Raw genomic sequence first — 16594 nt, 5'->3', positions numbered from 1 at the left:
GGTCTCGTTCAGGTAAAGTTGAGGGCAGAAATGTAGCATTATAAAACGTTGTGTATCAGCTCTAAAAGGTGGAGGTCTAACCTCATATCGGCCAAACCTGGTGACCTGGTGAAAGGTTCCCTTTAAGCAGAACACCCATGGCCCCCTGTATTGCCATGATTGTCATGCTGCTGAAGATCTGCATTATGGGAGTTTCGATGATACTCTGCTGTATATTAGAGATATTTTCTAGGATGTGTAAAAGGCTTTAAAAAATAAAACCATTTTTTTTTCTTGAAGGTCTTACCCCTCCTGCAACTCCACCACATCAGCTCTGGAAGTCTGTAGTTACTGGGTCCAGTATTGGCAAGTCCAGGACTTTGCATGGCCAAGAAAAGACCTTCTCACCTCTGAAAACTGTGAAACTCATCGCGCCAAAGCCATTGCCACAAAGCCGTCTGAAAAGCCGCAGTGTTGTCCCTTCACCCGCTGTCGCCGTGCCTCCTGTCCATGTGGCCTCTGGTGACCATGATTACTGCATCTTACCGAGCCAGGAGGCAGAGAACAAGGCCACCGCTACTCCGTCATCTGCCTCCTGTGAAGAAGGCTCTCGCTGGAACGTCAAGCACCATCCAAATATCATCATAAAACCCATAGTGCAATTCAACAAACGGCAGCAGCACAAAGCTTGCCCAAAACCGCCTGCGCCAAGTGCACCTTCAGCAGTCTCCAACCAAAGCACCACCTGTGGCCCCGTCCAACCAATTGCACCTTGTGATAGCATACGAAAAGCTAACACAGACCCCCTGGACCACAGGACTAAGGTTATGGCCGAATTGGCAGTTGCCAGTGCACCAGCTTCAGTATTAATGTCACCGGACTCCTCGCCTTGTCGTAGTGAAAATGGAGAGAGTAGAACTGATGTGAAAAGAGCAGACGCCTCTTCACGGAGGGCTCTGCGCTGCTATAGGAAATACAAGGCTTCCCCCAGTCCCCAAAAATCATTGCGAGACCGGTCTAGTGTTAGTCGCTCAGGCTCAAGATCCTCTTCCTCCTCGTCCTCAAGGTCTCTGTCAGGGTCGCCTGCATCAAAGAGGAGAAGAACGTAAGTTTCTCTTCTAGGGGCTTTTACTTTTTATACTTGCATGTATTGGCTATAAAGCATTTTTGTCAAAGGGTTTCCTAAAGAATTCTCAAGCTTTGGTTTCTACTTCCTTTCGATATCACTGTACATAGCTACTGCAAATTTGTCAAAGAGGTGATTCTGATGGAAGGGATTGCCTAAAGCCCCCGTCTCACACAGCGATCTCGCTAGTTAGATCGCTGCTGAGTCACAAGTTTTGTGGCGCAACACAGCGATCTCACGTGCGAGATCGCTGTGTGTGACACCTATCAGCGACCGCCCCCCCCTGCTGGGTATCCCTGATCGTGCTCGAATGGCCTAGACATTTTTTTGATTGTTGGTCTCCCAGTGGCCAGCACGCATCGCTGCGTGTGGCAGGCGGGAGACCAGCGAGCTGGAGCTGGTAACCAAGGTAAACATCGGGTTTCCAAGCGCCGCGTGGCGCTTAGAAACCCGATGTTTACCTTGGTTACCAGCTCCCTGCACCAGCGCGCTAGTATCTTAACGTACACTGCGGATAACTAAGCGACGTGTGTCGCTTGTTACCCGCGTGTCCCTGTCCTGATCGTTTGTGAAGCTGCCTGTTTGGCAGCTCACCAGCGATCATGTAGCGACACACCAGCGATCCTGACAAGTTTATATCGTTGTCGGAATCGCTGGTGAGTCGCTATGTGTGACGGGGCCCTTACTCTTATCTCGCTTTTTCGGAGTTATCTTCTTAGCTCATTTATGACCACATCAAAGTTCAACTTGAAATGAGCTTAGAGGACAGTTCAGGAGAAGAGAGATAGGAGTCACAAATGTTGGTGTTATAACACTGTTGCACAGGTGCCCCAAGAGCCGCTGCTTACCTGATGCTGTCCGAAGCTTTTTTTTTTATTAGCCGGCCTAGTGTAACATTATATGTGCGTCATTCCAGTCTGGGTAATGGAAAGAACAGTCTGATGCGGTCACAATTACTGCTGTGGCTGAAGCATCCGGATGTGCAAATCGATTGTCAACGACTTGTCAGACCATCAGAAGAGCTTATACACTTGTCTGATGCGTAGGGGACATGCAGGGATGCGCAGAGATTATTTATATCACCATTGGTTCCATGGTGCTGTACATGAGAAGGGGTTACATACAAATTACAGATATCACTTACAGTAAACAAACTAACAATCACAGACTGATACAGAGGGGAGAGGACCCTGCCCTTTACATTCTACAGGGGCGAACAGGTCAAAGTAGTAAACATTTTTAATGAAACTCTGTTGCAAAATTGTTTTAGCCAAAAAACACAAACACCTTATATCCTTTAATTAAGAGGTTGTCTACTTTGAACCCCTCTTTTGCCGTCCGCTCCACCTGTGGTTATATGTTTGGTTCCTGCCACTTGTACTGCCCTAATTACTGCCTAGTGGTCCAAGGTGAAAGCTTTAGGTGTTTAGGTCTGCATCAAATTGCAATTATCAAGATCTTTCCTCTTGCCCATCAGTGGCTTCATGGCTTACTTCCAGGAGACCCCATCCTGCTCGTGTGGAGCGGGTCTCAGTCGAAAGAAAAGCACTCTAGCAGTAAAACAATACAGGTTTCCATTCACTGACTGCAAGCGGAGATCTGGAAATGGCATGAATGAGCTTTATCAGCAGAATGTGGGAAAACCCTTCTAATGTGCCGCTGAGATACAAGTCGAATGTTTTGACACCGTGTCTGCCTGATGATCACATTAGAGCCGCGTGTGCAGCAGAGGTGTCAAAACATAGCATGACGCCCGGATAACTGCTGACTGCGCCGGTTAATTGTTCGTTCACTTTGCAAGTCTGTACAGACCAGAGAAGTTCAGGGTCTCGTTGGGAGAGCGGGTCGGCTGTGTAGCATAGTGCTGGGCTTCTGGGTTTTAGAGTGTGGACAGTGGCGAGTACAATGAAGTTTGTTTTTAACCTGTATGCGACTTTTCTGTAAGCTCCGTCACACACTGCAGACTGTAAACAGGCAGCATTTTTTTTAATGCCTTTTTTTTTTTTTTTTTTTTTACTGTGGATTTAACTCTTTGCAGTGCATGTATGTTCTCGGTGCTCCGTCCTCCATGGCTGCATCGGGTGCACAGACATTGGAGAATTGTCGGGTGTAAATCGCATATCTGCTTCACCCCAACCACATGCAACACCTGCACAGGATGTAGAGTAGCAAAATGAGTGGATTTTACAGAAGTAATTGACGGTCTTCTACTTTCACTCTTCCGCTCGGTGTTGGGCCGTGTGGCTACATGAAAGGCACCGTTACATGTGGCCCTCTTACCTGATATGAGCTGATCTCAGGGTATTAATCTGGCCTAACACTTCAGGGACTTCCGACTTTCATCTAATGTGTATAGGGGCTCTCTAGGCTCCTCTGATCTGAAGAGGATCAAGTATTCACTTACTCTGCAGCACACCCAGAGGAGAAGTGTAGCATTACACCATTCCTTTTGAAAACTCTTCTCTGTCTGTAAGGTGATTAGGGAAGGCAGGTCCTCCAGAGAAGCGGCCCCAACATTTTAATAATTTTTCACATGTGGTGATTTAACTAGAATAACCCCAGTTTTTATGTAGTTATTTTTTGTTGTATTTTTGTTATTAGGGACTTATTTCTTTATTCCTAAAATGTCAAGTATTTAGTTTTTGGTTAGGTTTTTTTTTTTTTTTTTTTGTCCACTTCGTGTTTTATAATTTTTCTTCATCTTCCTTTTCTGCATATTGTTACGTTATGATGTTTTGGGTCTTTTTTTCACATTGATAAGTATATTTAAAAACTTTTCCAGTTTCAGAAAACCTCTCTCCCCTGCTGCAGATTCTTTCTTTTTTTTTTTTTTTTTTTTCTTCTAATCTCCTCATAACAGCACCCAGGAGGTTGCCTCTCCATCCTAACTAGGGACATGAAACAAGAGGTTTAAATAGCCCTCCCCTTTCCTCAGTCCCCAGTGTTTTCCTGTCCTTAAGGGTTAGGGGTGGTACCCCCCAGAGAAGACCACCTGGCCTCATTACCTGTCCTACAGAAAGCTGCTGGTTTCCTTGCAGACGCCTCAGCTGAGTCAGTTCGCATTGCTGCGAGGACGGCGGTACTCTCCAACACCACCCGAGGGGCGCTATGGTTAAAGATGTGGAGCGGAGACATCCTATCCAAGTCTAAACTATGCTCTATTCACTTCAAAGAATACGTGTTCAGACTTGCGCTGGTCGAATTACTGGAGAAGGTGACCGACAAAAAGAAAAATCTTCCAGAGCAAAAAACCCTCAAGAAGAGGCCATTTCGTCCACCTCGAACTCAGACCCCTCAATACAGAGGGAAAGTTAAAACTGGACGGTGGAGCTACCCGAATGGGGGTAAAGGAAGAAATATTTTTCAGAACCAGGGCTGTGGAGTCGGAGCCCATTTTGGTGGAGTTGGAGGTTTGGCTTACCGACTCCACAGCCCTGTTCAGAACCCCCCGTTCAGATAGAAAATGACTCCAAACGAGTAGGGGGCAGGATTTTAAACTACTCAAGATGACGGGAGGTAACATCAGACTACAAAATCCTGGACTCAGAAGATGAGTAAAAATAAAATTTTCCTCCTTTTCCCCACAAAGACTAGAGGTGACATTCCTTCCATCTTCAAGGCTACAGAAAATTCTGTACACAGAGCTCCAGCAAATACTATCCTCTGCGGTAATATCACCATTTCTGGAAGCAGAGCAAGGCCAGGGTCATTACTCCCGGGTGCTCGTTATAAAGAAGCTGAGTAAAGATTATTGGGTTATCAACCTGAAACTGTTGAATCAATACATTGTGCATGCATACAAGATTTCTCTCGCGCATCTCCCCTACTCTGGAACTCTCTACCACAACATATCAGACTCTCACCTACCATCGAAACCTTCAAAAAGAGCCTGAAGACCCACCTCTTCCGACAAGCCTATAACCTGCAGTAACCACCGATCGACCAAACCGCTGCACGACCAGCTCTACCCTCGCCTACTGTATTATCACCCATCCCTTGAAGATTGTGAGCCCTCGCGGGCAGGGTCCTCTCTCCTCCTGTACCAGTTATGACTTGTATTGTTTAAGACTATTGTACTTGTTTTTATGTATACCCCCCTCACATGTAAAGCGCCATGGAATAAATGGCGCTATAACAATAAATAATAATAATAATAATTGTGTATCAACGATTCAAAATGGAGTCGGTAAAAACTACAATCCTGTTGATCGGGAAGGACTTTGCCATGGCCACCATAGACCTCCAGGAGGCATACTACCATGTACCCATTCATCCAAGCTACCATCGGTATCTGAGGTTTGCTGTCACTTCCAGTTCAAGGTCCTTCCCGTCGGCATATTATTGGCACCCCGAACATTCACAAAGATGATGGCGGAAGTAGTAGCCTTTTTCCGAAAGCAAGACATCTGCATCGTTCCCTACCTGGACGACTTTCTCGTCATGGCTCCCTCCAGCGCTACTGTAAGAGGGCATCTCCATTCATTTCTACATACTCTAACATCTTTAGGCTGGATCGTAAATCAGCAGAAATCAGATGTGAACCCATCAATCGAGAGAGTCTTTAGGAAACCACCTAGACTCCCAAAACCAAAAATCCTTTCTTCCGGTCACTAAACAATTATGCATAAGATCAAGGGTTCGGACCCTAATAACCCAGAAGAGGGTGATCTTAAGATTTGCAATGTCAGTCAGTCCTGGGATCAAAGATATCATGTATTAAGGCAGTTCCCTTGGCCCAGGCTCACTCAAAGATCCTCCAAAAATGTATCCTTTCTCGCTGGCACAAAGCTCAGGGGACACTCGGTACAAGAATCTCTCTTCCTCCAACATGTTTTACTATCCCTCAACTGGTGGCTCAGCCGAGAAAATCTGGCAAAGGGAATACCTTGGATCCAGAATCCAATGTCTTCAGTAACAACAGACGCCAGCAAACGCGGTTGGGGAGCAGTGACATCTCGAGGAGTCTTTCAGGGAATCTAGCCCAAATAGATGGACAACCCTTCCTCCAATTTCAGAGAATTGAGAGGAGGCCCCGAGAGCAGCAAAACCAATACTCCAGGGAACCCATGTCCGAGTTTACTCCGACAACACGACCACGTGGCTCATCTAGGTCATCAAGGCAGCACAAAATTCGAGAGTCTGCAGCAGGTCTCAGCAAGAATTTTCATTTGGGCAGAACATCACTTCTGGGCGACCAAGTGAATCCTGTGGATCAAGCACTGTTCCCGGAGGGGAACGCCATCTTTCAGGATTATAATGCACCAATTCATACAGCTAGAATCGTTAAAACATGGCACGAGGAACATTGTAATGAAGTTGAGCATCTCATCTGTCCCCAACAATCCCCAGACCTCAACATTATTGAGTATTTATGGTCGATTTTAGAGATTCAAGTTAGATGTTGATTTCCGCCGCCATCGTCGCTCAAAGAACTGGAGGGTGTTTTAACTGAAGAATGGGCTAAAATTCCTTTGGAAACAATTCACACCCTGTATGAATCCATACCTCGGAGAATTGAGGCTGTAATCACTGCAAAAGGTGGACCTACACCATATTAAACTAACTTTTGTTGATGTTTCCAGGTGTTTCCATTATTTTGTCCAACCCCTGTATATTGATATGTTTTTGTGCACTTTATCTTTTCAGGGTGCAGTTGGGCCCAAATGGTTCTGTAAACTGTGGCCTCTGTTCACACGGGATGCATTATAGTTAGCACTAGGCAGCCCCCCTTTATGGTGTTACTAAGAGGCTGTGAACCATATGCTCTGCATTCCCTGTGTGAACATTGCCACATACGGATTATTTTTTTGCACTGGTGTACCATACGGCCAATCCCTGATTGTAGGCTGGCTGTTTCATTAGGTATTTTTGCACCTGTGCAGCTGCCATTTTACTTGGGTCCGCTGCATTTGTATTGAGACATGTCTATACAAGTAAGCATCTCTGCCTGTTTTGGTTTTTTCTCAAATATTGGAGTATTCTTTCCTCTCTCTGTGGTTTTCATGTTAGAGTAGGACTGGCAAGTGTATGGAACCTATCCTTTAGGGAACCTTATTTAAGAATTCTGGATGTCAGAATAATATTCCACCTAGACCCGTCATTTTTGCCAAAAAGTGTCATCTGACTTTCACAGGTCCCAAGAAATAATTCTACCCTTCTGTGACAATCCAAAGGATGAGAGAGAAGTAGGATTCTGTTCACTGGATGTTCAGCAGACTATTCTCTTCTACTTGAGTCAAACAAAACCTTAGAAGGAAGGATCAGAATCTTTTTGTCCAGTATGGTGAACCAAACAAGGGAAAGAAAACCTCCAAGAGCTCTCTGGCGAATTGGATCAAAAAATCAATCAGAGACACTTACAGAAATCAGGACCTATCACCTCCACAATCGCTAAAGGCCCATTCCACTAGAGCCAACTCCAGGGTGGAAAGGGCCAATGCGTCCCATTGGGCAGATCTGCAGAGCTGCTTCCTGGTTTTTGGTCCATACCTTCACTAAAAACTACAGATTAGATCTGTCTATAAGAGATCTAGCGTTTGGCAGGAAAGTCCTACAGGCTGTTGTCCCTCCCTAACCATTTTTTGGTATTTCTCCTGTGTGCTGTTGTGGAAGGAATTTGAGAAAATAGAATTACACTTGCTGGTAATTTGGTTTCTAAGACCCTCCACGACAGTACGGGTAATTTCTCCCCCCCCCCCCCCCATCCCCCCAATATGTTCATTTGATTCCTTAGTGTAAATTAGAAAACAACTCAAGCATCCGTTCCGTGTGGTCCTTGGAAAACACTGGGGATTGAGGGAAGGGGATGGCTTTTTAAACCTCTTGTTTCTTGTTCCTAATTAGGAGGGGAGGCAACCTCCTGTGTGCTGTCATGGATGGTCTTAGAAACCAAATTACCGGCAAATGTAATTCTATTCCCCCTCCCTCTCCATGTCCATTTCTTAGTCTCCACTGCTGCTCCCGGTGTCTGTGTGTAGTGCTGATGTCACGTCAACAACGCTGCAGCCAGTCAATGAGCTCAGCCTGGGCAAAGCTGCTGAGCTCAGTGATTGGCTGCAGACAATAACAAACATCAGGAAACAGCAGCGGGAAACTCTGGCTTGGCGCGGGGAGGGTGAATAAAGCTTTTTTTTTTTTTTTTTAAACCAACTGCAGCCAAAGGGGTTGTCATCTACTTGGCAAGGCTGTGGAGTCTGTAAGCCAAACTTCTGACTCCAAGCAACTCCAACTTCTCAGTTTCAATGACTCCGACGCCACTAAAATGAGCTCCGACTCCACAGCCCTGGTACTTGGGACAACCACTTGCATTTTTCCCCCTTTTAAAATAACACCTATACTCTCCTGTGGTGACTGCACTCTCTCCAACGCGAAACCTGAACCCCTGCAAACCTATTTCCTATAGTTTTGTCTACAGCTCCCTAACATTCTACGTCTCCACGGTAACAGACTACAAAGGAATAGTTTGTAGTCTGATCCGGCAGTCATCTCCTATATGTCCAGCTATTCTAGATAATCTACAAAACGTACACAACTATAAAGTAGAGGACAAATGGAAAGAAACATGACTGCAGGATCAGACTACATAGGGTCTTATTTGTAGTCTGTGTTACCCAGGGGTGTACATAGAAAGCATGGGGCCCTATAGCAAAAGTTCTAGTTGGGCTCCCTTAAAAAAAAAAACAAAAAAAAACTAAACCTGTCAGGGTCACAAAAAAGCAAATCTCACAACTTTTTTCGCCTTTACATAGTAACTTTCCTCCTGCTGAAATCAGATTCCTCTTTTATTGTCCCCTTAAAGTAGGACACCAACAAAAGTGTCCTCGAACACCGTATGATACCCCCATGGTGAATTCCTCCACATGCACAGTATAACGACCCAACTGTACCCAACATCAACTCTTAAGGCAAAGCATGGTGACCCCAACATAATATAACATCCCCCCCCCCCCACACACACACACACACACGCACACACCTTCCATGCAGTAAAATGGGCCTACATACAAAATAATGGCCCCAAACCTCTCCACGGTGCTTAATGGCGCGCACTAGCCCTCCAAACAGTATAATAGATCCCACACAGCCCTCCACACAGTATGATGGACCGCAGACAAACCTTCATGCTGTAAAATTGCTGGCATACTGTTATGATGAGTCACCGAAGGAGGAAAAAACAAAATACCAGCTAAGTCCAGAAAAACCAGAGAGGTTGGCAGCTATCGGATTGCAGACCCCTGAACCTATCACAACAACTAGCAGTAGCTGTGGGGGGTTCCTTCGGTGCCCTAGACCCCTCGATCACAGCTGGAGAACTATATAGCCTAAAGACAGAAAGGGGAAAAACTAAACAGCCCCAGAGCAGACCCCAAAGCAATAGGCAGCCCCCAACATATGACGGTGAAGCAAGATGAAAGCACTAACACAGATAGATAGGTTGAGCAAATGATGGGGCCCAAGCTAACTACATAGGACAGGATAGGAAAGCTGCTGTCTGCCATCCGCAAAAACCCTATAAAAATGAGCCAACCGACTGATAGGAAAAACAGGCTCTGAAGTCGCTAGGCTTCAAAAGACTATATCAGCACTCAGGTATATTCTGAAGACAGAGCAAAAGAACAACAGATCAGAGACAAAAATGGAATTCAGCTCACCCCCGGCCGGGGATGGCAGAACTCCCAAAAAACAAGGCAAAACAAAAACAAAACTGAAGAGTACAAAGCAGAGCAGAAAAACTTAGCTTTGAGATGCAGGAATCAGACTGGTCTCCAAGAATCCAGCAGGTAAATCACCAGCCAGGAAGAAGGGCGTCGGCAGCCTTATAGCCAGTCCTCAATTCCAGCCACCCAATCATCATCTAGCTGCCCAGGTGTCTGATAATCAGCCTCACCACCTTCCTTCACCAGAGGAGGGAGTTCATCAGACCTCAATACTGAAGGGAAAAATGAACTCACAACAGCATACGGTATATTTGCCTCCCCCCCCAATGTAGCCTTCCAAATATTATAATGGCCCAATATAGCCTTCCTTATAGTATAATAAGCCCTATATGGTCCTCGTACAGTATGTGCCCCCCAGAGGCGTATCTAGGCTTCCTGGCACCCGGGGCAAGAATTTGGTTCGGCGCCCCCCCCCACTCCAAATCCCCCACACATTAAATAACCCCCATCCCCACTCCCAAATCCCCCACACATTAAATAACCCCCATCCCCACTCCCAAATCCCCCCCACACATTATGTACCCCCCACATATTAACCCCATCCCTACTCATTAACCCCCTCAAGCAATAACCCCCATCCCTACTCATTAATTCCATCCCCACTCATTAACCCCCCCGTCCATACTCCCAAATCCCCCAACACACTATGTACCCTCCCACTCCAAATCCCCACTCATTAACCCTCCACAAATTAATTCCATCCCCACTCATTAACCCCCCACTCATTAACCCCCACTCATTAACCCCATCCCCACTCTTTACCCCCCCACACAGTAACCCCCCCACTCATTAACCCCATTCCCCACACATTAACCCCATCCCCACTCATTAAACCCATCCCCACTCTTTACCCCCCACACATTAACCCCATCCCCACTCATTAACCCCCATCCCCACTCATTAACCCCCATCCCCACTCTTCCCACACAGTAACCCCCATCCCCACACATTAACCCCCCCACACATTAATCCCCATCCCCACATTAACCTCATCTCCACTCATTAACCCCATCCCCACTCATTAACCCCATCCCCACTCATTAACCCCATCGCCACACATTAACACCCCTCATCTTCGGTGGTTTCTTCAGCTCCACATTGGAGCACACTTACCACCAGTGCTGAGTGTTCACTCTGGGTGCCGGGGAGTGACGTCAGCAGCGTGATCACATGACATGTCACGCTGCTGACGTCGCTCTGGCCCGGCGCGGTCAGAGCTGCAATTGTACTGGCGTCTATACAGACGTCAGTACAATTGTTCCCTGGGAGCCGGCACGCGCACCTTCTCTGCGCCTGCTGTCAGCTTGACAGCTGACACAGAGAACCGCCGACTCTCAGGCCGGGGGGGCGGCAGAACGCAGCCGCCAGAGAGGACACTGCGGACTGCTGCATTCCGGCCCGGACTGCGCCCCCTGCCGGCTGCGCCCAGGGCAACTGCCCCGGTTGCCTCCCATGGTCCTCCCTGCAGTATAATACTTTCCCCCATGGTCCTACGTGCACTATAATGCTCCCTCCATGGTCCTCCGTACACAATAATGCGCTACCTCCCCCCAATGGTCCTCCATTCACTATAATGAACCCCCATGGTCCTCCCTGTTCACTATAATGCGCCCCCAATGGTCCTCCGTACATTGTAATGCTCCTCCTTTGGTCCTCCATACAGTATAATGCACCACCATGGTCCTCCGCACACCATAAAGTGCCCCACATAATCCTCAGCACAGTATAATGCGCCTCTCCCCTCTGGTCCACCCTGTATTATAATGCGCCCCACCCCTGATCCTCTGCTGTATGTTGCGCAAACCCCCCCCCCCCCCCGTGGTCCTCCGTGTACTGTATAATGCACCCCCCCATGGTCCTTTGTACTGCATAATTTGCCCTATGGTTCCTACTGTATAATGCGCCCCCCCCCCCCCGGTGGTCCTTTGAAATGTATAGTGCGCCCCCCACGGTCCTTCGTACTGCATAATGTGCTTCCCCCCCCCGTGGTTCTTTGTACTGTATAATGCGGCCCCTCACGGTCCTCCGTACAGTATGATGCGGCCCCTCACGGTCCTCCGTACAGTATGATGCGGCCCCTCACGGTCCTCCGTACAGTATGATGCGGCCCCTCACGGTCCTCCGTACAGTATGATGCGGCCCCTCACGGTCCTCCGTACAGTATGATGCGCCCCCTCACGGTCCTCCGTACAGTATGATGCGCCCCCTCACGGTCCTCCGTACAGTATGATGCGCCCCCTCGCGGTCCCCCGTACTGTTATGGCCTCCAGTCACTGATTTTGAAATACAATACTCGCCCTTCCTCATTCCACCTGATGCTCCGGTCTCCAGAGCCTTTAGTGTGAAGCGCCGGACATGTTAGAACAGTGGGCACGCTGTAATGATGTCATCACGTCTGCTGCTCTGACACGTCAGACTCCTAGGCAGAATGATGTTACATTGGAATGATGGGGGTGTAAGCGTCTGCTCCATCATCGTTGCTCGTGCTGACTTTTAAGAGGGGGCCCGGTGCGGGCGCTAACACAGAGCCTGATGGCTTTCGGGCCTCCATAGAAGTCGCATGGCCTGCTGCCAAATACTGTTCGACATTGCTGTTACCTTGGAGAATCTGAGCTGCAGACACAACGGCTGGACATTTTTTTTTTTTTTTTAGACTTTCTGCCTATTGGAAAGTTGTTAAATTTAATTTTTGTCGGGTTAGAAACTAAAACTATTTATGGGTATTGCCGACAGGACTGCCAGAGATGGAGTACAGTGCTCATCTTTTTTTAGGGAGCCTATTATTGATGAATGGAGTGGCGGTGGCATGCATGAGGGACTACCACTCCATTGCGACGGGGGCGTTTGGTGGCCTCCTTTATGTGATAACTGTAAGTCCCAATGGTCGAACCTTCATCAATCCTGCTGTGTATGGGGGTGTTTATCAATCACTGTAATCCTGCCTCTGATGATAAGGAATTGTGAAAACTCTTTATGAAACGATTGAAAGTGAGAGTCTAAAATCACCCAAGGGGAATATCAAAGCAGGATGTATGCACCTGGTTATACAGTAATGGTCGGTGTGGCACACGGCTTTATGTTTTGTTTTTTTTTTCTTTCTCATAGCTCCAGATACAGATCTAGAAGCAGGCGCAGGTCTCGCTCCTCCTCCAGATCTAGTTATGGCACCAGCGGCTCCTCTAGATCTTCGTCATGTTCATCCCGATCCTGCACTCCTTCTTCCAGTCGATCCCGGTCACGATCTGTATCCCCCTACGGGCGGAGATGTCGGAGCCGAAGTCGGAGGTAAATTTGGTTGTACATGTAACTATGGGCTGTGGTCTTATGTTTTTTTTTTTTTTTGCCATTTGTAATGTGACATCTGTTTGACAGGTACGAATCCAGAGAAAGTTATAACAGGAGGAAAATGTTTCACAAGGAGCGAGCCATCGTAAGTACTTCCATCCAGGCCCTTGTGCACCGCCCCGCAAGACTATTGTGAGATTGACAGTTTTTTTTTCTCTAGAAATAATACGCTGTCCCATGTTTAGGCTGTGTATGATTTTTGCTGTTGTGTGCGTTACCTGTGGTTAAGATGACTGCTCCTTACTTTTCAGGAGGAGCGGAGGGTCGTGTACGTCGGCAAAATCAACAGTCTCATGACAAGATCGGAGCTGAGTCGCCGCTTCTCTGTTTTTGGGGAGATAGAGGAGTGCACCATCCACTTCAGAGAGGAGGGGTATGTGATCAGTATGAAGCCGGAAAGTAAGGGCCCTAATCTACACCTCTGCGGCTCCACGTCGTGGTTCCGTGCCAATTCCTGGAATCAGGATATGACTGGATTTTCTACCGTATGGCACAGATATGCGAGTGTGTGGAGCAGATTTATGAACTGTGCTGGGATTTGTGCACATGACGTAGATTAGGTGCCGGCGACCCGCACTGCTTTTACTATAGGAACACTCATCAGGAAAATGTCGGTGGTGTATAATATAGTGGCGGCTTCCAAAAAAAAAGTGACGGATCGTGTGCACTGCAAGTGGTTTTGTCATTGCTGTTGATTCTTATTGCTGTTATTTTCAGCACTTTCTTTGTTGGGTTCCAAGGGGGAATCCACTGAAAAAAGACGTCTTGTTAATAGACTCTTACATAGTCGGCATCTGCTTCCAACAGCAGCAATGGGAGGAAAGCTGGTTAATCTGACTTTGCTACATGGGGAAGCAGTGAAGACGGCGGAAAATCAGAAGGACCTCAGCTGCCATAAGGGACCAGCTCATGAGACTTTTTGATCACTGAACTCCTGTCGATCTTCCGCCATCTTCGCTGCTTCCAGTCTATCGCGATGCACACAAGCTCCCAGCCATTTCCATGTAGGGTACTCCCGTTATGGATTGTGTACCGATTGCTGAGGGTCTCCGCAGCTTGCGTTAATGAAGGATTTCTCCAGTTGGGACAACCAACCTGTTAACCATATAAGGCCCAACATCCGGGCTCAAAGGAAGGCGCACTCAGTAGGAAATAAATTGTGCACGTCTCCAGAAGCCACACGACACTGTGAGTGACACATTGCTCCTCCGGCGCTCTGGTTACCTCTCTTGTAATGTGCATTCATCTTTTCTCTCCCACAGTGATAACTATGGCTTTGTGACCTACAGCTCTACCAGGGAAGCCTTTGCTGCTATAGAAAATGGCCACAAACTGCGCCTTCCAGACGAGTTGCCTTTTGATCTCTGCTTTGGAGGCAGAAGACAATTTTGTAAAAGTAATTATGCTGACCTTGGTAAGTACCTTCGTACTGGTGGTGTGACATGGGCACATACCCAAGCAATGTCTGCATTGACACTGCGTTGTAAGGCTTGATCAGAAAACAACCTCTATTTGTGTTTTTTTGCTCCTCGCTTCCTCAGCTCATCTGCGCTTGGGGCTGAACAAGACTTGTGCACATTCGTGTTCGCATGTGTATCGGGCATGGTATTCCTGTTTCCAAAATTGATCACTGGATAGGTAATAATTCCCAAACTGGGGACTTATAGATGATGATGATTTTTCTTCTGTAGTCAGGACGAATGGCAATTTGTCAGCCAGGGAAGAACGGGATATAAGTTCTACATCTGGTGATCCAAAAATTATAGCCTATCCAGTGAATAGATAATTCTTGGACTGGATACCCTTAAGCCTCAGTTCAGGCCGTGCAGCTGCTAAAGTGCTCGTAAGCTGGGGAAAAGGTGTCTGTGCCAATTGGCATCTCCCGTGCCCGTCGTCCACCCATTTCTAACACTTGCTGTCTATGTATGGATAAAGTTTACAGCCTGTTCCATCCTTGGTGGATGCTGGATAATTTACACAGCAGAAACTCGCCGGTATCTAAGCTCGCTCTGGTTGTAGCAGCTTCACCAGGATTCTGTGACGATCAGCGACCTCGGCATTTTAAGCGATTTGAACCTGTCTCCTCCATTTGGTCCCCATGATACAATTTCAGAAACCCAATGGGTCTTTATCGAGCCAGGAAGGCAAATGTCAACTACCATCATTTTTATTTTATTTTTTTCTTCGCAGATTCGAACCGTGACGACTTTGATCCGACGCCGGTTAGAAGCAAATATGAAGCTTTAGATTTCGATACCTTATTAAAACAAGCGCAAAAGAATCACCGGAGGTAACGCCACGCCCGGACGTCAGTACAGAAGAATCACGTATAACAAAGTTACCTCAAACACTGGAGAGAAGGCCATTCACTAAATACGAGCATGAGACTCCCAACATCCCAGACGGGGAGACAAATGCTGGATTATTTTTCATTTTTAATTAAATTTTAAAAAAAAAATAATCAAAAAAAAGTTATAAGGTCATAATTTTTTTTTTCTTTTTAATATTGATACTTTTGGTTTTTTTTTTTCTAACCTATTTAACGGACGCTTAGTGTGCACTGCCCAGATCTGATGAGGAATCACTATGCAGATCGCTAATAAACATAACATTCAGCGGCCTCCTTGTGTCATCATTTAGGTTCGGAGTGGACGGCGTGATCTTTTGGCAGGTGATTCATTTTTGTGGAGGGGCGAAACAATATATTCAGCCAAACTCTGCTCAGTAGGAAAGGCTTAATACTGCCTTTTTGTGCCCAATAGGCTCCTAAAAAAGTGCATGAAGAAAAAAGCCGCTGTATTTGTGAGAGCAAAACCAAATCTTTTCTGCAGTGTAAAAAGCATTAAAAACGCAAATTCACATCTGCACCAAAAAGACGTGGAATAAGGGGGAATACGACTAAAAGAAATCCAGCAAACATGCAATAATCAGAGAAGATTGTCACTGCGTCTTGTGGTGCAGACACATGCAGGAAAAAAATCTGACCTCTACGCTATGTGTGAAAATGGATTCAGGCTTGCGTTTTCAATAGAGGAAAAAATATCAATTATGTAATTTACAGATTCCTGTAAACCTGATTGCTGTGTTGTGCAGGTCGTTATCATTACAGGGACATTATACTTGTGTCTTATTTGTGATTTTAACCTCTTTGACATTTGACGTACTATTCCATCCAGGTGACCCGGGCCCGTATGACTGGACGGGATAGTACGTCATCGCGATCAGCTGCGCTCATGGGGGAGGAGCGCAGCTGATCGCGGCCGGGTGTCAGCTGATTATCACAGCTGACACCCGGCACTGTGCCAGGAGCGGTCAAGGACTGCTCCCGCACACTGCGATCAAACATGACCGCAGCGTTCCGGTGGCATAGGGAAGCATCAGGCAGGGAGAGGGCTCCCTGCGTGCTTCCATGAGACCCTCAGAACAA

General features: G+C 46.9%; 1 protein-coding gene across 2 annotated transcripts in view; it reads left to right on the top strand.

Moving 5' to 3' along the window:
- Positions 1 to 15787, top strand: part of PPRC1 (PPARG related coactivator 1) — a 33086-nt gene extending 17299 nt beyond the window's left edge. For both annotated transcript variants that reach the window (XM_073552879.1, XM_073552878.1), the window contains exons 9-14: positions 280 to 1084; positions 12928 to 13107; positions 13195 to 13252; positions 13419 to 13540; positions 14430 to 14581; positions 15358 to 15787. In XM_073552879.1, the coding sequence (XP_073408980.1) occupies positions 280 to 1084; positions 12928 to 13107; positions 13195 to 13252; positions 13419 to 13540; positions 14430 to 14581; positions 15358 to 15461 (1421 nt within the window). In that variant the 3' untranslated portion in view covers positions 15462 to 15787. The remainder of the gene's footprint in view (positions 1 to 279; positions 1085 to 12927; positions 13108 to 13194; positions 13253 to 13418; positions 13541 to 14429; positions 14582 to 15357) is intronic.
- Positions 15788 to 16594: the final 807 nt, after the last annotated feature.

The sequence above is a fragment of the Dendrobates tinctorius genome, unplaced genomic scaffold (assembly GCF_039654945.1).
Source record: "Dendrobates tinctorius isolate UK_male_01 unplaced genomic scaffold, ASM3965494v1 ptg000196l, whole genome shotgun sequence".
In the NCBI taxonomy this organism is placed as follows: Eukaryota; Metazoa; Chordata; class Amphibia; order Anura; family Dendrobatidae; genus Dendrobates; species Dendrobates tinctorius.
This window is presented reverse-complemented; position numbering and strand designations above follow the sequence as displayed.